The sequence below is a fragment of the Trichosurus vulpecula genome, chromosome 2, assembly GCF_011100635.1.
Source record: "Trichosurus vulpecula isolate mTriVul1 chromosome 2, mTriVul1.pri, whole genome shotgun sequence".
In the NCBI taxonomy this organism is placed as follows: domain Eukaryota; kingdom Metazoa; phylum Chordata; class Mammalia; order Diprotodontia; family Phalangeridae; genus Trichosurus; species Trichosurus vulpecula.
Window position 1 is genome coordinate 122,588,358 of NC_050574.1, and position 24,850 is coordinate 122,613,207.

At 42.0% G+C, this 24,850-nt stretch overlaps 1 protein-coding gene and 1 pseudogene across 1 annotated transcript; one reads left to right on the forward strand and one right to left on the reverse strand.

The window, feature by feature from the left end:
• Positions 1 to 1,012: 1,012 nt before the first annotated feature.
• On the reverse strand, positions 1,013 to 23,163 carry SPCS2 (signal peptidase complex subunit 2). The gene is made up of 5 exons (XM_036745821.1): positions 22,889 to 23,163; positions 8,368 to 8,451; positions 6,105 to 6,265; positions 4,997 to 5,131; positions 1,013 to 2,110 (listed from the first exon to the last, which is right to left on the reverse strand). The coding sequence occupies exons 1-5, from the start codon at positions 23,054 to 23,056 to the stop codon at positions 1,924 to 1,926; spliced, it is 735 nt and encodes a 244-aa protein (XP_036601716.1). The 5' UTR covers positions 23,057 to 23,163; the 3' UTR covers positions 1,013 to 1,923.
• LOC118839868 lies at positions 12,118 to 17,831 on the forward strand (annotated as a pseudogene).
• Positions 23,164 to 24,850: the final 1,687 nt, after the last annotated feature.

Genomic DNA, 24,850 nt, shown 5'->3' on the forward strand with positions numbered 1-24,850 from the left:
CCACGAAGGTTATTGCCTTGGACAAAGTTGCTAGACCTACTTTAAAGTACAGGCCTGCTCAGGTCAGCCTACAGGTTCGAGGGACCTGCCACAACCCTTGATTTTGACGTATAGTTAGGATTTGGTTAAGTCTCTGATCCCATCACCACTTCTCACTGCCCCCTCAGCCCTTGCCAAAATCTTTACTGACTCCCTGTGGCCTACAGAACCAAACTCTAAGCCTCACATTCAATGCCCTCCTTATTCTTCCTACGTTCTCTCCCTGATCTTTCCCTTCATGTTCTACCAACTGGCCAAACAGGATTACTTGCTGCTCTCAGAAAAGATCCAGGGCTCTGCCCTCCCAACTTTTCTTACAGTTTCCCACACCTACCATGCCTATTGAAATCCTCTGATTCCCTCGCAGCCTACTCAAATGCCATCTCCTCCAAGAGGCTTTCTCTGATAACCTCCACCTCCACTCTCCTGTGACATCATAGCTCTGTACTCCTATGGATTATCATTCACATTTGTTGCCTCTTATACTGGGCTGGGAGTTTTCTGAGAATAGGGACTGTAGTATGCATATCTGTATGGCTCCTAGTGGACACAACAGATGTCCACATTCAACAAATGGCTTGTCTAAAGCTGTTAGGGCTGCAAATGTCCTCAAATTATCTAGTCCAATTTGCTCATTTTAAAGAAGCAGCTCAGGCTCAGAGGTGATCTGAAAGGTTCCTTCCAGCTCAAACACTGCATTTGAAATAATTTTATCAAACTCCTTTCTTTTATGAGAAAACTCAAGCTCAGATTGATAAAAGACCTCATCCAGGAAAAGTGGCAAAGCCAGGAGCTGGATCCAGATGCTGGTGACTAAAACCTAGTGCTCGTTCCTCTTTCCCTACCCCAAGGCCAAGTCCCTGCTTGGTCTAAATCCTAGGAGTTTCAACTCAAACCTGTTAGTGGAAAATTCAACAAAAGCTCCACACCAACACAGGCTGATCTTTCTCTGTCATTAAGACACAACACCACGTTTGCATCTCTTCTTTCCTTTTATTGAAAAAAATTCATTTAGAAAATGGCAGTTAATAAGGGACACAGAACAGAAATTAAGAAACTGGAAAGTTGGGGGACAGGGGTGGGGGGAAGCCATAGAGGATATAAAGCAAACTAAAAATGCCATTGACTGATCTGATTGGTCAAGAGCATAAAACCTGATATCCAGAAGGAGGATTTCTCTTTCCCCTGGTCTGTTTTCAACAAATTAAAGTGATGGGTATTATGTATTACTACTTTTTAAAGTCACCCCCCCCATTCAGTCCAATAAATACAAAACTCAAAAGTAGGTCTGTGAATGGAAACTGTTGTACCCCAAAGGTTTTTTCCTGAATCCCTGAAGGAGGCAGGGCCTGGGATAAAAAAAATAATAATAATAATAATGGACAGGTACAACAGTCAGCATTATGGGGAACAGGTTAAAAAATTCAAAAGCGGCAGGCATGGCAGAAAGCTGCTGCATGGTATAAGCACTGCCAGGTACAAAGGAGGAAATCTATAGAGCTTCAAGCAAAAATTCCTTCCAAAAGTCCTTGGTAAGTCAAGTCTTTCAATCCAATCAATCCCAAAGGTCAGAGAGCAACCATAATGACAGGTTAGAGCAAGGCAGCCATACGGACCGGGTCTGACCATGAGCTCACTTGCTCAACACTAGCTCCCAGCTCCTGGTTCCACTTTAGAAAATCCTATTGATCCAGAAGGGTCTAGGATTTCATGACAAAACATGAGGCATTTTAAACATTTTTTATTTTACTCTGTTTTAGTTTCTGGCTTGTAGGGTGGTTGTTTCCATTTGTTTTTGTTGTTTGTTGTGTGTGTGTGTGTGTGTGTGTGTGTGTGTGTGTTTTCAGCGTGATCCCAGAAGAAAAAAGGCTGCTCCTGGAAGGGTTATTTCATTTTCCTCTCCGTGGCAAGGCTGTCGTGAAGCTTGGAGATCTCAGGCTCATAGGCCTCCATGACCAGCATCCCACTGTTGTCGAAAAACTTAGCAATGGATTTAGTGAACTCTGCTTCCCTCTGCTGCTTGGTTTTCCCACTAATGAAGGTCAGCTTCAGGGTGTACTTGTCATCAAATCTGGGTACCAGGACACAACATACAGAATTCAAGTTTGGTAAATATTCATCAATAGTGAATGGCACCTACTACAGACAACACCTTGTGTCCTGCACATCACAATGAACCACAACTAACATTTATATAGATTTTTAACAGTTCACAAAGCACTTCTTTATCAACAAAGGCAGGTACTGTGGAGTAGCCATACCACATGAGAAACATTTGAGTTACTGAATTTAATAGAGGGGAAGTACAATTAAGTGACTTTCTATGGTCACAAAGTTAGTAAACTAAAGTCAGCACCGTCCTTCCAGGTGATTTTTCTTTTCAATTTTTAAAAATCAACTTAAATATCAATAAACATGGACGAATCAACAAAAAAACAGAAAAGGGGATCGTATATGACTATGAACTTCAGTTAAAGGTTTTTAAAAGAGTATATATGAAATTAGCATGAAAATAACAAAATTGCTCTAGGTGTCTGTGGACCTTTCTGAACTTCCTTTTATGATTTGGCATGTATTTTATGTATTTGGCATGTGGGTGAGAACAATCTGTTCCAATGTCCATGAAGGCAGCTGAAGCAGGCACTGTAGAGCCCTTAAGAGCCTGGTCAGACACAGAAGATGCCAAGGTCATGCACTGCATCATCCCAGGCTATCGCTGGTCTTCTTGACTTTTGTTCTGCCACTGGACTTCAATGACTCAGAAAGAGAAAGTGAGGCTGACAATTTTATTCAACTCTGCCTCACTGAAATCCAACTTGCACTGGAGCCAAGATATCACCCCATGATTCACTGGTCCTCTTCAAAGGACAAACAACATTTCCTTATCCAACTCTTTCACACCTCCCCAACAATGGATATTACAATTAAATCAAAAGCGTTGATCACTAAGTGGCACACAGTGTATAGAGTGGTAGGCCTTGAGTGAGGAAGACTACAGTTTAAATTAGGTTTCAGACACTTACACTAGATGTGTGACCCTGAGTAAGTCACTTAACCTGTTTGCCTCAGTTTTCCTGAACTGTAAGATGACAATAACAACACCACCTACCTCCCAGGATTGCTGTTAAAATCAAATGGGATAATATTTGTAAAGCCCTTAGCACAGTACCTGATAAATAGCAGGCACTAGATAAATACTAGCTAGCTATTCTCATTATCATTAATGCTTCCAGAAAAGACATTTTTGATGGACTGCCCTATGGTTCCACTCACTATCCTTGTGAATTCCCAAACCAAAAAACCTCCCTGGCCATCACTCCTCTGTGTGCATGATTCTTAAGGGAAGCAACTATGTCTCTTTGGTATTTTTATTCCCAGTACTTAGCACAATGCCTGGCACACTGTCTTTAATGAATGCTTTCTCGTTCATTCATCCCATTTCTTTCTCTAGGCCTCACTTTTCTTGTCTATAAATTTAAGGGATTAGACAAGATGATTTCTAAAATCCTTTCTAGTTCTTGATCCTATAATCTACCTACGTCTGACCCATTATTCATTTGGCACTTGGGAAAGCTGCCTTGTGTTGTAAGCTACCTTTCTGTTGGTATGTCTTGGTTTCCAAACTAGTTTATCAACACCCACACTGTATTTTACACTTCGATGTCCCCAGTACTTGGCACGAAGCCCTACCTGTAGTAGACGTTCAACAAATGTCTGCTGCTGATATTGATTCAACAAACTATGCACAGAATTCTATGCTAGGCACTGGTGGGGGAGGGGAGGATTAAAAATGTGGGGGAAAAAAAGACTTCTCTCTCAAATAAGATACAGTCTACCAGCGGGGGAAGAAGTAGGAGAGAAAGACATAGTATACGATGAAAGTTACACCTAGGAATAGCATGGAAGTCAAAAGATATGAACTTTTCAAAAAAGAAGTTATGTACTATAATTACTATACTACAATATACTGTAATATCATATATACATACTATATACAAACTAAAACCATTCTGAAGTTTCATCTCTTATTCAAACTGGCACTGATGACCTAGAGGAGCTGTGGGAAGAGACAGATATATGGTTTTATTCTGTCCATGGAACCATGAAGTACTCAAACATTCTGGAAAGCAATCTGGAATTCTGGAAGTAACTAAAATGTCTGCTGCCCTTTAACCCAGCAATGCCTGCCTTTCAAGAAAGTGACAGTGTGAAATCCCAGTACGTACCCAAACATTCAAAGCAACGCTCTTTGTAGTAGCAAAGTACTGGAAAGAGTGACACAGTGGGATGGTGCTAGTCAGTAGGGTTCAAATCTCTCCTCAGATGCTTACTATGTGAAACCTAACCTCTCAGAAAGAAGGAAGGAAACAAACGTTTATTAAGTGACTATTATGTGCCTGGCACTGTGCTAAGCACTTCACAAATGTTACCTCATTTGATCTTCAAAACAACCCTGGAAAGTTGGTGCTATTATCACCTCCACTTTACAGATGAGGAAATGGGAAAAGAGGTTAAGTGACTTGCCCAAGGTCATATAACTAGTTAAATATCTGAGGCTGGATTTGAACTCAGGTCTTCCTAACTCCAGGCCCCACACTCTATCACTGTACCACTTTGCTGTCAATGGAGAGAATCTGAGTCTCAGTTTTTCACAAATTTTTCATAACATGGGGATAATAAAATATGTGCTATTGAACTCACAGAGTTCTTGTGAGGAAATTAATTTTTTGCAAACTTTAAAGGGCTACATAAATGTGAGTTTGAAAGAAAGGGGGAGGGAGGAGGTGAATAGAACGGGAGGGTGAGAGGGAAGTGGGGAAGGGGGGAGGGGGAGGGGGGGAGGGAGGGAGAGAGGGAGAGGGGGAGAGAGAGAGAGAGAATGCAAATGGTTGGCAGTAAAAACGTTTGAAGGAAAATGCACTTCTTTATCATATAAAGAATCATAAAATGAGCATACCGTTTAAGACTGGAAGAGAGCTGCCAAACATCATCAGGATCCATTCCAGATGGATCTTTTCTATGCGCTACAAGGAAAATGCTTTTCTCCTTATATGAAGTATAGATGGTCAGGATCCCCATCATGATGAAATAGGTTCAGGGTATGTTAAGGAAATAGAAAGCTATGACAAGGCAAAACAAAGACATGGAAATTAAAGAGGCCCCTGAAACTTTCTGTCTTCAGAGATGGCTGTGTTACTGCAAACAAGTCAACCAATCTCTCTGGGTCCATTTCTGAATCTATCAGATAAGGTTGAACTCAATAATCTTTACTCTCTCTGTACAATCTACAGCAGTGCTCTGACAGTTTATGTCTTCTTGTTCTGAAACCCTTATTTATTGCATTGGCTTCTTAGGTTACAAAAAGGGGTAGTATGCAGAGGGACACAGACTAGGCAGGTATCTGCAAGAGAGGGACCAGGACTGTGAAGGTACTAGAAGCCAGGCCATAGAAGAACTGGCTAAGGGATCTGTATCAATGAAAGAGCCCTAGATTTGGAACCAAAAGACAAGGGCTTGCATTTCGGTACTGCCAGTGACTAATTAGGTGACCTTGGGGAAGCCACATCCCTTCCAGCAAAATGGAAGGGGTTGGACTCACAGATCTCTAAAGCCCCTTCCAGCTTGCAGTCTCTGATCCTGTGGTGCTGATCTGTCAAAGGAGAACTTATGGCTCCTTCCTAAGATTACCCAGTTTGGTCAGGCATGAAACCAGATTTCTGGAGACAAAGTGCAAATTTCTAAGCATTTCGTAAATCTTAAAGTTGTTCCTCACAACAACCCTATGAAGTAAATAGTGTCAGAACTATTACCTCCATTTTACAGATGAGCCAACAAGAGAGAAAGTGATTTGCCTAAGGTCTCACTGCTTAGTGACAGAATCAGGACTGGAAGCCAGATCTCATCAGTCAAAAAGTAAGCTGCTTCTTACTCAATCTGATTTCCTTTAGCTCTCTTTCCTGTTTCTTCTCTCCAGCTTAACTGTTATTCAGACCCCTCCTCCCAGAGAAGTGGATCAATCAACACATCGTGGAAGGGGAAAAAAAAGGCAGACACTAGAAGGATATGATATGACACATAAGGCAAGGACTGGCTTGGACGCTGGAAAGGGGTGCAGGTAGTCCCAGACCAAAGCCACAATGGCAAAGAAACAGGAGATTGTACAGATGATGAGGCGGCCATCAATCAAACCAAAATTCTCCACGTACTTGTACTTTTCTAGAAGTACCTGATAAGAAAACAAACACAAAAATAAACGGAGGAATCAGGTTAATAAGGATATTTCTTCTGTGGTGTGGGTGTGTGTGTGTAAAATGCTTTTTTGTTACATAATCAACATCATGTTGGGGGAAAGAATGTACAATGTTGAAGTAAAAAATCTTTTGAAGTAATCAGAATCATCAAATCATGAAGACAAGGACTTCCCAAAGTCACCTGATTCAAGTTATTTCAGGATTATTAAACTCTACACGAAAGGCTGGCAAACTACAGGCCATGGGGCCAAATACACCTGCTTCCTGCTTCTGTAAGGCCCGGGGAGCTAAGAACAGTTTTCACATTTTTAAATAAAATTTTATCATGTTTTAAAATGTAAGAACACTTCTTAGCTCAAGGGCCTTACAAAAGCAGACAGTGGCTTAGGACAGTTTGCCACCCCCTTCTCTAAACCATCTACGGCAACTTGAAGTGTTTAATCTATTACTTAAGAACTTCAGAGAAAGTCTACACATTCTGCTGCTAAGCCAAAGCAATCTGATTCAATTCTACATGCCTTGGTGATGAGACTGGAAACATGAACAACAATATAATCCTTTCTCTAGAGAGATTACAATCTAAAAGAAGGATGGGACATGTACATAAATGTGTATGATACTGGGTAGAATGTGAAGAGGAAAAGTGCTCTAGGAAAATTTGGGGGATAGACTATTTTTAGTTAGGGGCTACCCAGGCAAAATGACAACATCTGAGCTGGGACCTTGAAAAAAAGGAATTTCTATAGAAGCAAGGGAGTATTTCTTAGCCATAAGGGACAGCCTGCATGAATGCACAGAGAAAGAAGGAAGCAAAATAAAAACTAGGAAAAACTTACTTATTCCTGGCTGGAACATAACGAATATGAAAAGGGGACAGTGTGCTGTTTTTGTGGTGGCAAAATATTGGAAATTGAGGGGATGCCCATCAGTTGGGGAATGGCTGAACAAGTTGTGGTATATGAATGTAATGGAATATTACTGTGCTATAAGAAATGATGAGCAGGCTGACTTCAGAAAAACCTGGAAAGACTTGAATGAACTAATGCTGAGTGAAGTGAGCAGAACCAGAACATTGTACACAGTGACAGTCACAATGTGAGATGACTAACTTTGATGGACTTATCTCTTCTTAGCAATGCAATGATCCAAGACAACTCCAAAGGACTCATGACGGAAAATGCTATCCACATCCAGAAAAAGAACTATGGGGTCTTTTTTTCTTTTTTTGTTTGTTTCTTCTTTCTCGTGGTTTTTCCCACTGGTTCTAATTCTTCTTAACAATGTAACTAATGTGAAAATAGGTTTAATATGAATGTATACGTAGAGCCTCTATCTGATTACAGGCTATCTTGGAGTAGGGGGAGGGGAAGATGGGGAGAAAATTTGGAACTCAAAGTCTTATGGAAGTGAGTATTGAAAACTAAAAATAAATAAATTTATTTTTAAAAATATACCACAAAAAAAAGAGGATAGTGTGAAATAATGCTAGAAAGAGAGACTGTAGCCAAAGGGTAATAAAATACCAATCTAAAAAGGCTTATTTGTAATCTTTTTTGTATCATAGATCCTTCTGGCAGTTTGGTAAAGCCTATGGACTCCTCAGAATCATGTTTTTAAATGCATAAAATACTAGGGTTATAAAGGAAACCAATTATATTTAAATATAGTTATCAAAATATATCACTAAAAAAACAAGTTGTATTATGAAGATTATTTTGGCATCTCTATGTCAAGAAGGTACTGAAGAGGGGGAAAAACTGGAGGCAGATAGACCAGTTGGATTATTTCAATAGTACAGGTTAAGTTATAAAGGCCTGAACTAGAATGACAACCATGGGAGTGAAACATTTTTAGACCAAATGTGGCAGCTCCACTATGTGAAGACAAATAACCAAGATCCTTTCCAGCCCAGTTTCAACCTTTCAAAAACATTGGTCATCTGAGTCCAGACACACACACACACATACACACAAAAAAGACCCACTGAAGATGGATTACTTGTTGTCAGCAAGCAGGTATTTTGAAGGCTGTTAATTTTAAAATGGAAGCTACAATGATGTTACAAAGAAGCAAGTACCTTTTTGGCAGAATCATCCAAAGAATTTTTCACCGCAGATCCATCCCACTTGTCAATTTTTACAGGTTTATCATCAATCTTCCACTGTAACACAAATTGAAAAGTTTCACATCAAAGGACTCAGTATCCAACTGAAATTAAACTATGTCTCCAAATGCTACAAGGCCCGATTTAGAAAACCCACAAATATACATGTTTATTTACTCTTTGCCTACTAATGCTCTCTGAAGTTTTAGGGAATATAGCATTTAAAAATGAAGTAGAAAAACAGAAAATTTTCCAACAGAAAAGTCACTATCTCCTCTTCCTTCTGGTAGAGGGAATAAAGACTCAATGTTCTCCAAGGCTTACTTGCTATTTCCTGCAACATACAAACACTATACTGTGATACAACATGAACCAATTTTATTTTTAAAAATTCAATATTATTTTATTTTCAGTTGAGAATTCTCTCCCTGTCCTCTCTCCCTCCCATTGAGAAAGCAAAAAAACAAAAGACATTACAAATATGTATAGCTAAGTAAAACATGTCCCCACAGTAGCCACCACCCCACCCCACCCCACCCCTACTTCCCCAAACTTCAATCTGCATCAGCTCTCAGTAAGGACGTGGATAGAATTTTTTATCATGAGTCTTCTGGAAATATGGTTGGTCATTGTGTTAATCAGAGTTCAGAAGTGTTTCGAAATTGTTTGTCTTCCTATTGTTATTGTATAAATATTTCTCCAGTTACTGCTCATTTTACTCTACAGCAGTTCATACCATCCTTTCCAGAATTTGCTGAAGCCATTCCCTCCATTATTTCTTATAGTAGTCAATTTCATTCATATACCTTGACTTGCTCAGCCAGTCTCCAGTTAATGGGTACTTCCTTTCCCTCCAGTTTCCAACTCTTTGCCACCACAAAAAGAGCTGCTAAACATATAATGGTACATATGGGCTGTGAGACAGTTTTAAAGGGATCACTTTGTATGCTGTCTTTTGGAGCATAGGAAGCCACTCTTGAGTAACAATCTCACCAAACCAGGATATTCATCACTGCCCGAATGTACACCATGCTTTGTGCCTTTATTCCCTAAAACCATCCCTTGCCCTCACCTCTCCTCACTGACATTTTATCTCCAACACCATCTCTTTCATTCAGGAATCCTCCCTGACCAGAAGACATCAGTCCTTCATATGAATTCACAGAAGAAAGCGCTGGGTTCACATCCTGGTTCTGCCTCTCATTACCAATGTGCCCCTGGAGAGGTCATTTCCCTTCTCTGGTTCCCAAGATTCCTTATTTATAAAATAAGGGAATCTAAAAAGATTCCCAACTATAGCAATTTACACACCTATAGCATACTTTGCTTTCCATGCCATCTGTACTGCAATTATTTGTGCCAGTGTTCTATTTTTACCAATAAGCACTAAATGTTAGGTAAATAATGAAGAGTATCAAGGCACAGATAAACAAAACAAGCAGTGAATACAAAATTAACTGAATTTTGGAATATGTTGTTTGGCTTTGGTGGGGGGGATAGGATAGGATGGGAGTGGGAGTGGTAGAAAGGAATGTATAATAGTATTTAGCTTTTTGATCATTATAAGGGTACTTTTATCTAAGTACTTAGATAAAAGAGTACTTCAAATAACAATTCCTCACATTTTAATTAAGCCTTAAGGTTACCAAAGAATTTTCCTAAAATTTCCAGGAGGCAGAAGGCAAAGTTTATTATCTTCATTTTACAGAAGAAGAAATTGAGGTTCAGGGACAAAATTACATCCTGTGTGAGAGCTAGAAATAAAATCACAGAATCTCAATATTTGATGAGATTCAAACACTGGGAAAGCAAGAAAAACATGAGCCATTACAAATACATATAGTTAAAATTCCCACATTAGCCACACTCCTCTCACCCACATTCTACCTCAGAAGTAGGATCACCCCCCTCCAAAATAAGAAGTAGGATCTCAGCTACAAATATGCCTAATAACTGATAATCCAGCGTCAGATGGAAAGCCTTTCAAAGAAGGGAAATCCGGGACCTCCTGGGGCAAACCATTCTATTTCGGGATAATTCTATTAGATCAGTTTTCCTTATCTGCTAGATGCTGGGATACAAATACAAAAAGTCTCTGCCTTCAAGGAGTTCGCAATTTTACCAGAACGATACAGCATGTGGCCAAATCTTTATAAATCAAAGTAATCTGAAGAGGGAGAGGACCTAGCAATGGGGAGCACCAAGAAAGGCTTCATGAAGGAGATGGCAGCTGAGCTGTGCCATAAAAAGCTTTCTCAGATAGGAGTCAGTACGGAGGGCTTTTCAGGAATGAGGAACAGCTAGCAGGCCAGTTTGTCTAGAATATGAAGTAGGTACAAGGAAGCATAATATGCTTATAGGGAAAGTTTTATAAATTATAAAAGTGATAAGAGAACTGAGGAATAATATGATGATTTCTGATTGTAAATAAAGTAGCCAGTGAAAGACTGAATAGATAAATAATACCAGGTCACTACTATAGATAAATATATAGTCTTATACAAAATATTTATGCTACTTCTCTCCTCTTTATTTTTTTTCTTACTTCCATGGAGTTTATTGAGATTGCTGCCTTTGAAAAAATTTTAAAGTAACCTTGTTGTTCAGTCGTATCCAATGCTTCCTGAACCCACGGACCATAGTGTCTGTAGAGTTTTCTTGGAAAAGTTAATGAAGTGATTTGCCATTTCCTCCTCCAGTAGATCAAGGCAAACACAGATTAAGTGGCTTGCCCAGGGTCATACAACTACTATGTTTCAGGGGCTGGATTTGAACTCAGGTCTTGACTACAGGCCCTGAACTCTACAAAGTCACCTACCTCCTTCCTGGTATGTACTAATAAAATGGGCAATAACAACAGCTAACATTTACGTAGCATTTCTAAGGTCTGAAAAGCATTTTAACATATTTTATCTCTTCTGACACTCATAAATGCACACTAAAGCAGGTACTTTTATTATCCCCACTTTACAGATAAAGGAAATTAAGGTCGACAGAAGTTAGAGAACATACTCAGGGACATATAGCCAGTAAATTGACTCCATATAAGTACTTCAATAAGCATTTCAGCCTTTTCTAAAGTTATGTGCACTAATTTCTATTCTACCCAATCAAAATTAAAAAATTCTTAGGGATCACCTTTCAAAGATATCATCTTGTTTTCTACAGTCCAGTATTTCCAAATTGTAATCAGTGATGTTCTACCCGAGAAATATGCCTATGCTAATGGCATATTCCCTCTTGAAAATCAAATATGAAATTGTATATGATAAAAATATATTGATTACATGCAGCACTTTTTCAGTATGAAAACAGCCGTAACTCCCTGGCCATCCTTCCTCCAGTAGGGTAACTCTATACCTACCTTTATGGGATCTATCAACATATTTCATGCCCCAAAGTGTTATGTGACCAATGAGTTCGAGAAACAATGCTTTGAACAGATGCTAATTTGGAGTCAAAAGCCAAATTAATTCATAAAGTTTCAGAACTGGAACTTTTAGCCTAGAGAAGTAAAGATGGAACTGTCTTTAAGAAACTGTCATTTGGAAGAGGGACGCAATTTATTCTGCTCGGTCTCAGAAAAGAGTCTGACTATAATAATATTAAAAGCACTCTTCTCTGGAACCTTATAGCTTTTCCTCCCAACAACCCAGAGGTAGAAAGTGCAAGTCCTATTATCCTCATTTCACAGCTGAGAAAACTGAAGCTCAAAGAGGTAACATGACTAACCTATGGCCATGTAAGGTAAGCTTCCTGACCCCAGAGCCACTGCTCTTTACACTCCACCAAAACGGTGAGGCCAAGACATCGTTCACTTCTGTTCACTGCTTCTACTTCCTGACCTCTCACCTGTTTCCAACTCCATTCTACTAAAATTGCTCTCTCCAAGGTTATCACTGATCTTAACTGCTAAGCCCACTGGTCTTAATTCTCAACCTATTTGAAGTACCTTCAGCCTGTGGCCCTGCTGACCATATTGGTCTCTTCTCTCTTGGCTTCTGTGACAACGAGGACTGTCACAGAAGCCTGGTTGTCCTACCTAACTGGTCATTCCTGTTCAGTCTCTTTTGTGCAACTGCAGACCAAGTCTCTCTCATACCTCTATCCAGGGACCCCTTGTCTCTCTATATTGTTTATTTTGGTAGGCTCCTCAGGACCCATGGTTTCCACTATCATCTCTGTACAGATGACTCCTGAATCTATATATAACCAGGCTCAATCTCCCTCCTAAACACCCCATCCTGCATCATCAAGCACCTGCGTCTTTAACTGAGCATCCCTCAGTTCCAAAATGAAATTGGTAATCTCTGCCAACCACTGCCCACCTGGCGCTCCTCCAAATTCCCCTCCTTCTGTTAGGAGCACTGGCCTCCTTCTGGTCATTGAGATTAACCACCTCAGTCACTCCTGAGAATTTTCTCCCCTTTGTCGCTCATATCCAAGACTTGCTGATTCTACCTCCACTTCTCTGGCAGTTCTTCTCTACTCTCAAGGCTACCAACACAATTTAGTCCCAAAATTAGGTTATGACCTCTCCCCTCTCCGATATCCCCTTTTCCAAAATAATCTTAAAAGACAGGTGTGATCATGTCACTCTCCTCTTCAACAATCTTTAGTGGCTCCCTAATGCTTCTAGGATAAAATGAAACTCTTTAACCTGGCACTGCAAACCTTTGCAGTCTGGCTCTACCTCCTTTCCCAAGCTTAGCTCATATTACTTCCCTTCTAGCTGGCTATGGTCACATAGCCTGGGCAAGTGACTCTACGTTTCAGCCAATACATTCCCCAAACTTTACAGTCCATATCCCAACTCTGTGCCATCTCCCAGACAGGAATGTAGTCACTCTCTAAACTTGCTTCTGAGAATCTTTCAAGGCTCAGCTCAGGTGCCATCTCCTATCTGAGATCCTTCCTGATCTCTCCACCATCACTGCTCTCTCCTTCTTTGATCCACCTTATATATCCTTACCCATTTTCATGTTGTCTCTCTCTCTCCGGTAGAAGAGAAGCTGCTTGGAAGCAACAAGTTTTTGTCTTTAGGTCCCTCAAGGTTAGCACAATGTCTTACACATAGTAGTCACTTGATAAGTATTTTAACTGCTGAAGTCTGTTTTGAAATATATATATAAATATGTAACACTATACTGATTCCTTTCAGCAATTACACTTCTCCAGTTAGTTTGCTTCAATACTTAAATGCCATTATGTTTAATAACAGTAAATGGCTAGAAAATGCAGCATTGGGATGAACAACAGAATGAGAATGAAGTACTGGAACAGCGTGGGAGACAAAGTCAAATAACTCCTGGCACTGAGAACATCGGAATTGGAAGAGACCTTAGAGATCATTTAGAATACCCCATTTCTCCTCTGACAAAGTTACCAAAGCAGTAAAATAGACTGGAGGAAGGCTACAGACACAGCATATATGGATTCCAGCAAAGCATCTGATGAAGTCTTTCATGGTCTCCCTGGGGTCAAGACGGAAAAATATGAACTAGACAATAATACAGTTAGGTGAATTAAGAACCAGCTGAAATACAAGACCAAGGAAGAATCACTAAAGTTGACTTTTAGGAGGGTCTCCAGTGGAGAGCCCTAGATTTATACTTAATATAATTCAGAGGTAAAAGTTGGAGGAAGACACAAGACATGTTTATCAAATGTGCAAATGAAAGAGATAGCCTAACCCAAAGTAAGACAGAGTCAGGATCCAAAAAGATCTCAATAACCTTGAAAGATGAGATGAATATAAGACAATTAAATTTAATAATATATGTGAAGTTCTATACTAGGAATTCAACTCTGCAAGTGAAGGGGTTAGAGGGAGGAGATAGTTAAGCAAAAGTTTATGGGAAAAAGATATGGGAGTTTTAATGGACTACAAGCTAACTATGTATCAAATATGACTTGGCAACCAAAAAAGCTGTGATCTTACTTAGAGTTCAGAGAGGCATCGTGTCCATAGGTAAGAGTAGTAATAAGAGTCAGCATTTATATGGTACTTTGAGATCTGCAAAGCCCCAGACAAATATCTCATTTTACCTTCACAATAATCCTGGGATACAGGTGCTATCACCCATTTTATAGATTAGAGGAAACAAAGGCAGACACAGGTGAAGTAACTTGCCCAGGGACACATGGCCAGTAAGTATCTGAGGCCAAATTTGAACCTTGGGTCTCCCTGATGTCAAACCCAGTGCTCTGGCACTATGGTACCACCTAGCGGCTTTAGTCAGTACTCCTGCTTGGAATACTCTTGCCATTTGGCCGTATTTTAGGGAGGACACTAGAGCCCAGACTGACTGAAAGAACAGATGTTTAGCCAGGAGAAGAGAAAGCCTAAGAGACAAATGATAATTAGCCTCAAGTATCTGAAATCACTTGGAAGAGGAATTATACTTGTTCTGCTCGCTCCCAAAAGGGAGAGTTACAAGCAATGGGTAGAAATGAGAGGCATATTTCAACTAAGTATAAGGGAAATTTTCCTAACGATTAGCTGCTCAAAAGTAAAATGGGCTGTTCATAGAGGTGACATAGGTTCCCCCACCAGAAGGCTTCCAGAGGCCACATGACCCACCATAGGAGTTTGGAGAGGAACTTCTTGATCAAGTGTATGTTTAGACAGGATGACCAAATTAGGTCACTTTCAACTCTGAGATTCTGCAGTCCAGTGCCCATAACCAACAGGAGGAAACTGAGGCTCAGAGAAACAAAGTAACTTGCTTAAAACACATAGGGAATTAGCAATGAAACTCAGCCTAGAATCCAAGGGCCTGACAATTCTCTGGAGAAATGGAATCTTTAAATGTACTCCAACCTCAACCCAAAATAGGAAGTACATCTACATTTACAAGACATCCAAATTCCATCCAAAGACTTGACAGGAAATGCAAAACTGGTCCTTCAAGAATGATTTTTCCTAAACTACCTATTTTTCAAATACCTCCAAACAGCAAAATCCCCACTACCTGCACATTTCCAACAAACACCCTGACCCCCACCATAACAGAAAGTCACATCTGCAAAAAGACAACTGGAAGCAAATCTGTATCCCTTGCAATATCCTCTGTCAACTAAAAATACTTTAAGCATCTATGATATCTGAATGCGTCCTATTTCCTTAGATATACCAAAGGCCCTGTCACACCTTAGTAGCCAGTTCCATAAGTTGGTGTGACCAGAAAAATCCAACCCAGTAGCCAACCCACTGGTGTCTCCACGGTTGAGCCAGACCTCAGATACTTGACACAAAGTCCACTAACAGACCAATACTCAAAACCTTGCAAGCTGGGCAAGACCTGTCACAGCCTATTTTCACTGGCACAATATTCAACGAGCCAAAAGTTACCTCCATACTACAAGGAAGTTTCAGAGGAGGATTAAACTGTGCTACAATAATATAGGACGTAAGAGCTGAAAAGGCCCCTAAGAGATCCTCTGGTCCCCTTTGACAGTCTTGCGAAACTTCCGGATCCCTTAACATTTTTAAATGCATAAAATACATGGAATTACAAAGAAAACCACAAGTTAGCAAAAAATAAAGATGTGATTTTCCATCCAAGTTCATGGACCCTCTGAAATCTATCTACCCACCTCTTGAGGAACCCTTCTTATCTACCTTGATAGTACTTCACTAGGTGATCTCATCAACTGCCAGGGATAATTACCATCCATCTCTATGCTGATGTTTTCTCAAATCTACCCATCCAGCCCAACCTCTCTGCTGACCTCTAATCCAAAAGCCTTCAGATATCTCAAACAGGAGTGCAGCCCTTTCACTGACTCCAACTTCACAGAATAAATCTCCTTAATAAAAGGCCGCACCCAGGGACCTAGAAGGTCATATGTGGCCTCGAGGCCACAGGTTCCCCACCCCTGGTCTAAAACAAAACTCATTATCTTTCCCTCTAAATCTTTCCTCAGCCTGCAAACTTCTCTATTACTGTGAAAGGAACACCATCCTCTCAGTCTTGTGGACTCACAACATAGGCATCATCCTCAATCCTTATTCTCTCTCACGCATATCCAATCTGTTGTAAAGACCTGTCAATTTCACCTTTGTACCATCTCCCTCAATATGTTTCTCTTCTGACACTGCCAGCACCTGGTACAGGCCCTCGTGCCTGGACTGTTTCAGTAGCCTGCTGATGGGCCTGCCTGCCTCAAGAGTTCCCCCACTCCAACCCACTTTCCAGTCAGCCACTAAAGCACAGGTCTTTTCACCAGCTAATTCAATAAATTCCAATGGCTCCCTATCATCTCCAGGATCAAATACAAAATCCTGTTTGACAGTCGAGGCCCTTCATAACCTAGCCTTTTCCTACCTTCCCAGTTTTCTTACACCTTACTCCCTGCCATATACTCTTCAATCCAGGTGCTGTTTTGTCCTTTGTTCTCAAAGAGGACCATGACTTCAGGAAGATGATGCCATGACTTGCAAGTGAATTGGATTTAAGAGAAGGAGGGCTGTGCAAAGGTCCCCAGTCTCACTTTCTCCTCTGGAGCCATCTGGGTCCAGTGGCAAGATACAGATCAAAACTGGAGATGGTCTCCCTTCAATCCAGTGACAATGGCCTCATTTGCTATTCCACAAGCAAGACACTCCATCCCCAGGCCCGAGGCATTTCCCCTGGCTGTCCCAGATGCTCAGAATGCTCTCTCTTTATCTCAGCCTAATGCCATCCCTGGCTTCCTTAAAGTCCCAACTATAATCCTACCTTCTACAGGAAGCTGTTCCTAAACCCCCTTAATTCCAGTGCCTTCCCTCTTTTCATTATTTCCTATTTATCTTGCTTGTAAATATTTGCTTGCTTGTTGACTGTGAGCCCCTTGAGGACAGGGACTGTCTTTTGGCTCTTTTTGTAGCCTGGCACATCGTATGCACTTATATGTTTATTGAGCTCTCCCCCTCAGCCTGCTGCTGATGAGAGTTTGCAGGCTAGGGCAGAGGTGGGCCAAACACCCTGCTCACAAGTACACCAGGGGCTGGAAAGACCAAGTTAGGAAAAGAACTTGCATCAAGAACAGAACTGACATACATTAGTGTGGATGAGTTAGCACAATATGATGGTTTTGATGAAGAATACGAATGTCCCATTTTGGATCAAAGAGTAGCCGATGAGTTAGAAAATAAAATGAAAGGCTGGGTTGACTACCATGGCTGTGAATTCTTCTCCAAACAATGGTTTCATACTGTTTTTGTGCTTCAAACAGATAATTCCATATTATATACAAGACTTGAAAACAGGGGACATAATGTAAAGAAACTGCAGGACAATATTCGGTGTGAAATTTTCCAAATTCCTTATGAAGAAGCCATGGCCTCCTACATGAAATAGTACACTGGCTGCCCAGCAGTATACCAGAAAACCAGAAGTAATTTAGATCAGATATTGAAATGGATTAAGGAGTAGATGAAAGATAATAATTGAACCTTGAGGGGAAAACAAAGACTTCAAGAATTACCACCTAATGGCTATATATTTTCTTGATGATCTCTCCCTCTATACGCAATAGAAACTAAGACGACAAACACCAAATTTTACTATCCAAAACTACTGTAGAGGCAGCAGGTGGACAGTATATAAGGTTGAGTTATGGCTCAATTAATTTTTTTTCTCTATGAGAAAACTGAAAACCCCCAAATACAATGAACGAGGAATTAAGGATTTTTTAAGTTTAGGAAACATTCAGCATTCTCATTTAATTTGGTTAACTGCTAAAGAATAAGTAAATTTGAAAAAATAGGTGGAAATTTTTAATTCTTGATGTACAAAAGAAAATTAAAATTAGGAGAAACTGCTGACATAAATAAAAGAGTCTAAGAATAAAGTTGTAGGTATCAACTAAAGTGTTCTATTGGTGGTGAATTGGCAGGGTTTTGTTTTGTTTTAATCTTGAAAGTTGGTTATAGATTAGAATAATCATAAAGTGAATGGTAACATCTTTGAGATAACAGCATTTTTTTTTTTAGCACAAGGGTACACCAAGCTCTTTTGCTTATAAAATCACTGCTGATCCTAGCACTAATATTGTCTCTACAGAAGAATAAGCCAATCTTACTTTCCATATGTAGAAGGGAAATAGCAGTCTTCCGTGAATCCCTGGAAACCATCAATATTAACTTACTGCTTGACTAATTTCAGTCTTGCTAAGTTATATGAAAATTCACGGGATAATGCTTTGCTACCTTATAGGTGGTGGAATCTGAAGCCGGGTCTTCATGATGCCAAGTCCAGCACTCTATCTACTATACCATGGCTAATTCTTCAAAAATTATAATAGCTAACATTTATATAATACTTCAAGGCTTGCAAAGCACTTTACACATATTATTTCATTTGACCATCACAACAACCCTGGGAAGTAGGTGTTATCATTAGCCCCATTTCACAAGTGAGGTAATTGAGCCTGAGAGCTTAAGTGACTTGCCTGTTGATGTCTGAGGCAGGCCTTACATACAGGTCTTCCTGACTCCCTGCACTATATCTACTGCACCACCCATCTGTCTCATCTCTGAAGTTCTTTTAAGAGTCAATGACTTCAATTTTCTTGGGACTCAGTTTACTGATCTGTAAAATAAAGTGTCAGGCCCTAATAATCTCTAAGGTCCCTTTCCAATGCTACAATGCCATGATTTTTATGATTCCAGATTTAACTCTACTGCCAACTTTGAGAGAGAGCAGCAAAAAGGTAATCCAAGACTGGAAACCTGGCTGGGAAAGTTACAGGGAGGGAATAGCCTGTCCTTAACAAAGTCAAAATACTCTGTTCTATCAGTTACCCTTAATGTATGTAGACAACACAATGTCCCTTGGCAACATCATGTGCATTATTACTTGGGAATCTTCCTCTACCATCTAAGTCTTATCCTTTCTCCAAGATGCAGCAAAAATCCCTGTGAAGCCTTCCCTCACTGAGAGAACCAAAGAATGTTAGCACTGGATTGGCTTTAGGGATTAATTTCTCCAGCATCCTTATTTTTTTTTGATAAATAAACTGAAGCCTAAAGACAGAAAGTCATTCATCAATGACCAAACACCAAGTTAGTGATGACAGAGCTGGGTCTAGAACCTAGTCATTCTTGTGGAGTCATGCAAGAGGATTTGGAGTCTGAGGCCAAAGCTCCAATCCCACCTCTACTTATTCTTCATATAACCATGACTAAGTCACTTAACCTTCCTGAGCCTCAGTTTCCTCACTTGTAAAAGGAGGGGATTGGACTAGAATAGCTCTAAAAACCTAGAATGTTTTTTACTCTAAACCCCAGGCTCCTCAGTCACAGAATTACAAAGATGAAAAGGAACTCAAGAGGTCATCTAGCCCAATCCCATCCAAGGCAATTCCTTCAACATGCCCCATAACTGGTTATTCCACTTGGAAACCTTTAGTCAGGCCAACTCACTTTGAACTCTTCCTTAAAGGACATTCTCCCTTAAACATTCTATTATTTTTTAAAATATCTCCATGAAGATGTATTCTAACCACATATGTTCATGTATGTATATACACATATATGTGAAATATCGATCCTGTACTCTCCTAGCTCTCTAGTTGCGTGTGTGCATAAAAAAGATCCTCTATTTTAATTTCCTCTTAACAGTAGGAAACTAGTATTAGATATACTCTGAATATTGTCTTTTTGAGGTTTTTATGACACTGCTCTTTCCTAGTTCTCCTCCTGTATGACTACTCTTCAGTCTCTTAACTTCTTAACTGTAATGTACCCCAAGGTTCTATCCTGGATTTTCTATTCTCTCTCTACAGACTCTTTCTTTGTAAACTCATCAGTTTTGAAAGGTTCAATTATTATCTCTATGTAGATGACTCACAAATCTAGATATCCTGCCTCAGTTTCTCTCCTGAGCTTCAGGCCTATACCATCAAGTGCCTATTGGACATTTCCAACAAGATGTCCTGTAAGAATTTCAAAATCTACATGTCCACAAGAGAACTCATTATCATTCTCTTCATTCATCCCACTGTGGAGCTGTGGACATTACTTTGGGGAGCACCAATGTAACTCCAGTCACTCAGGGTTACACTACAATCTGCAACTCCTCTCTTTCCCTCACCCCACATATCCAGTTTCTACACCTTGCTATTTCTATCTTCCCAACATCTCTCACATCTGTCCTCTTCTTTCTACTCACTACCACCACCCTAGTTCAGGCCCTGATCACGTCATGGCTGGACTGTACCTGCCTTCTATCTTAACTCATCTCCTTGACTCAGGCTTTTCCCCACTCCACTCTATATTCCACACAGCTGCTGAAGTGATTTTCCCTAGAGTGCAGGTATGACCATGGCACTCTCCTACTTAAAAACTTCAACAGTTCCCTATGATTTCTAAGATCAAAAATAAGTTCCTGTTGGTTCTCCAAAGTCCTTCATAACCTGGCCCCAATTAACCTTGCCAAATGTGTTGCCCACTACTCCATTCACACACTCTCTGACCCTACTATACTTGCCTTCTTACTCTTCTTCATACATAACACTCTGTCACTCATCTCTGTGACTTTGCTCTGGCTGTCCTTTAGACCTAGGATGCACTCCTTCCTTACCTCTTTCAATGTTTTATTTCCTTCAAGTCTCAACTATGACGTGAGGCCTTTAATGACCATCTCCCACCCCTCGAACTGCTAGTACATGCCCCTACACAAAGTGTCTTGTATTTACGTTGCACATGCTTACACATGTACTCGTTTGTTTCCCTTTGTAGAATGTGGGCTCCTGGACGGCAAAGCCTTTATCTCTTGTCTTTACATCTCTAGTGCCTAGAGTGCTTAATAAATGATTGATGATTAATAATGAGGAAACCAGTCTGACTGAAAGACAGGATGCATGTTGGGGAACAGTTACTATGTAATAGTCTCTTTGCTAAAGGCTGTCAGGCATGTGGCAGAGAGATTCTTTAATTCAATAAAGAACAATAAACCTCAAGATCTTAAGGGTTGTTACTAGCTTTGGGTAGTCTCAGGTATTACAAGCTTCAGACCACCCATGCCCAGCTTCACACAAAAGGTTTCTTCCAATGGTTGTTCATTCACCAAACAGTCTGCTTTTCTCCTACTATATTTCCTAAGACCTTTATTAGATCCTATAGGGAAGTAACTGCACTCTGTTTAATGTCCACTATAACTGAAGTTGCTAACATCTCCTTCAGGGACTTGAATCATGTTGGGTTTCTTCTTCTTTTTTCCTTCAGAGAGCCCCTAAAGCCACTGGCTAGACACAAGGGTCCATTCCTGTAACTTACTCTTATGACATTCAATCCAGATCATCACATAGACTGCAAAAGCAGTCTTGATGAGCAAAAACACTGAAATGGCCTAAACTCAAAAGTCACTGGCCAAGTTCTGGGTTAATCCCCCCACCAGAAGGAAAGCTTCAAGGAGGCATTCTGAGCACAAAACCATGTTATGGCTCCACAACGGACAGGATGGACTCAGGTGAAGAGAAAGGAACCCTGAAAGGGGAACAGTAGAGAAATGAATGAGGAAGAAGCAGAGTGAGGATTTGAAGGGGAAAGTAAAGAGAACAACATGGGATGGGAAAGAGGAGGCAGCCGGGGGAGAGGAGAAAGGGAGGGGCCAAGAAGAGCAAGTGAGATGGAGAGGGCTGAAGACGGCTGGGGAAGGAAATGGGTTAAGGGGGAGAGAGACAGGAGGAGATGGGGCAGGAGTGGAAGGGAGGAAGCAGAGATGATGTAGGGGAAAATGGGGTATGGATGAAAAAAGAAGGTGGAGCAGGAGATGGGATGTGCGGATGAGAAAGCAGAAAGAGTAGACAGGATAGGTGAGAAAGAGAGGAGCTAGAGTCTAGATGGGGAGGAAAAGGAGATGAAGTGGGGGGATGGAAGATAGGAGGCAGGAGGAGAGGAGGATGGGAAGAAAGGAGACAGGAGGAGGAATGAGTGGGGGAGAAGAGACAGGAGGAAACAAGGCTGGAGTGGGAAAGAGGAGACAGAACGACAGGGGCAGAGGAGATGAGGTGTAGAAAAAGGCAGGGGTGGAGATGGAATGCAGAGAAAGGGGCAAGAGGAAGAGACTGGGGACAGAGGGAGAGGGGGCAGGAGGAGATGGGGTCTAGAGCGGAGAGGAGGCAGAAGTAGATAGGGTGCAGAGAGAAAGGGGCAGGAGGAGGAGATGGGGAGAGAGCAGACCGGGTGCAGAGAGAAGGGGCTGGAGGAGGAAAACGGACTACAGAGGGGGGAGGGGACAGGAGATGGGGTGCGAGAGAGAAGACAGAGAGCAGTCAGGAAGAGGAGACTGGGGTAGGGCAGCGGGGGTTGGGGGCGGTGCAGAGAGAGAGTGCAGGGTCTGAGGTCAGAGTCAGGCGGTGAGGTGGGTGGGAGAGGCCAAGGACTCAGGCCCCCAGGAGAGGAGGAGGACAGGGAGGAAAGGCAGGGACTGGGCGGAAGAAGCGAGGTCAGAGGTCCCGGCTCAAGCTATCACACCAGGCTCGGCCTGCAGGCCAGGCTCCTCACCTTCTCCAGCAACCCGCTCTTGTTGCTGCCGACTCGCCCCGTGGGCTGAGGCGGCGGGGCCGATGTCCCGGTCGCAGCCGCCGCCGCGGGAAGCGGAGTAGCCCCAGCAGCGGTCGCCGCAGCCATCTTGTCTCTCTCTCCCTCCTCTCCTACTTGTCTCCAGCCCATTGGCTGACGCCGACGCCCCGCGCGGGGGCCGACGGGATCCGTAGTTCTATTGACAGCAAGGAGTCGTCGGCGGAAGCGGGCCGCGGGGCATCTTGGGATTTGTAGTCTCGCTCAGTCCGGGCCTTCGGTTGCTGGTGACTGAGCCCCGTGGCGTCCTGGTTGCTAAGGGGAGAGGAAGGGAATGGCGCCGCCGACAAGCAAGCCCGGTCCCGGCCCGGGCCCCGGCTCCGGCCGCGGAGGGGAAAAAAGCGACTGAACCACTGCGCGTCTCCTTCCCGGGAGCTTGTTAGGAGGAGGAGACGCTGCCGAGTCAGGTGCGGCTGAAAAGTTTTGGGAGCGCAGGGGTGAGGGAGGAGCTGAGGGCCAGCGGAAAGGGAGGCGATGGCCCCAAACTGCGTCTGTAATACTCTGGCCCAGCCTAGACGGGTGGTGCTCTACCGTATCTCACACCTCCCAGCTCCTGCCTTTGCAGTAGTATAGGCTGTGTGCCCCCGCTCTTTTGGGCACCCCTGCCACCTGGTACTGACTGGAATTCAAAGCCCTTCCCAACCTGCGCCCCTCCTACCTCCCCAGTCTTCTTACACCTTCATCCTCCCCCCACACTTACAGGGTCTCCGGTGACCCTGGCTTCCTTGACACTCCATCTCCTGCCCGTCCCTTTTCCCTGGCTGTCCCCCATGCCTGGAATGCTCTCCCTCCTCCTCTCCCTCTCTGGCTTCCCTGCTATAGTCTCACCTTCTGTTAGAAATCTTTTCTGCTCCCCCCACCCCCACTCAGTGCCTTCACATCTCATTAACACTGTATATCTGGTATGTACATAGTTATTGGTATATTATCTCCATTATCTCCATTAGGAAGTGAACTCCTTTGAAGGAAGGGACTGTGTTTTTGCCTTTCTGTGTATTGAGTTTAGCACAGTGCCTGGAACATTATGACGTAATCAAAATGTCTGGCTATCAAAGCATTTATTTCCCTGTTCTCTAAATGTCAGGTAGACCGCATAAACCTTCAGTGACACATGAAAAGGTCTTATCTGTGCAGTGAGTTTTTGGAAGAATACAATTTGATTTCAAAATGCTTAAGTGATATTAAAAGTGCTTAAGAAAGTATTTGTGACTGACCAATTGACCGGCAGGTTGGGTGCCCTGGGCACTATCCCAGGTGGGTAGGCACTCAAGAGCCCCCATCAAGGTATTGATAATTACCTTTTGTTAGTTGCTTAGAGTACACAATTAGTACAAGACAAAGGCATTTACTGAAATAGTAAGAAAAGTAGTAAAATCTCCCCTCCCCCCCCCCACAACCTAAACACAGTCCCAGAAGGGAAATTAATGTCCATAGAGTTCACAATTGGAGAGGCCTACAAGTAGAAAACACATGTGGTCAAGACCACTTACACCTCTGGCTCTATGGGATGGGAGGGGCATGACCCCTTGTGATATCCTGGAATTGTTCTGCGTGGGGTGCTGTGTCTCTGTTGAGTTGCTTTGCTGGGATCACTGGGACTCTCCTGCAAGAAGGATAAAGCTCAGAGGGTTAATCATAGTACCCATAATCTTCGGTTTGGGGCTCATATGAAATCCTGGCCTAGGATACTTCTATGTGCTTTTAGAAAGAACTGGCATCCATAACTAGCAGTCTCAGCTCTGAGGCCCACTGTCTCCCAAGGAGGATCCCATTTCCAGTCACCTGATTCTTTTCTAAAGGATGTTGCCGTGTGTGTCTATAGGAGGCCAACAGTGATATTGGGAGATATCCCAGAAACATACTGTTCTGCCCCAGAGGCAAACAGAA

What these genes read in the sequence shown, in the direction of transcription:
- SPCS2 (XM_036745821.1), bottom strand. Translation starts at nt 23,056, where the DNA reads ATGGGCTGGAGACAAGTAGGAGAGGAGGGAGAGAGAGACAAGATGGCT. An exon ending in AGAGCGGGTTGCTGGAGAAG is followed by an intron (nt 8,452 to 22,888) that starts GTGAGGAGCCTG and finishes TTTGTGTTACAG; the next exon opens with TGGAAGATTGATGATAAACC. An exon ending in TGGATGATTCTGCCAAAAAG is followed by an intron (nt 6,266 to 8,367) that starts GTACTTGCTTCT and finishes TTTTCTTATCAG; the next exon opens with GTACTTCTAGAAAAGTACAA.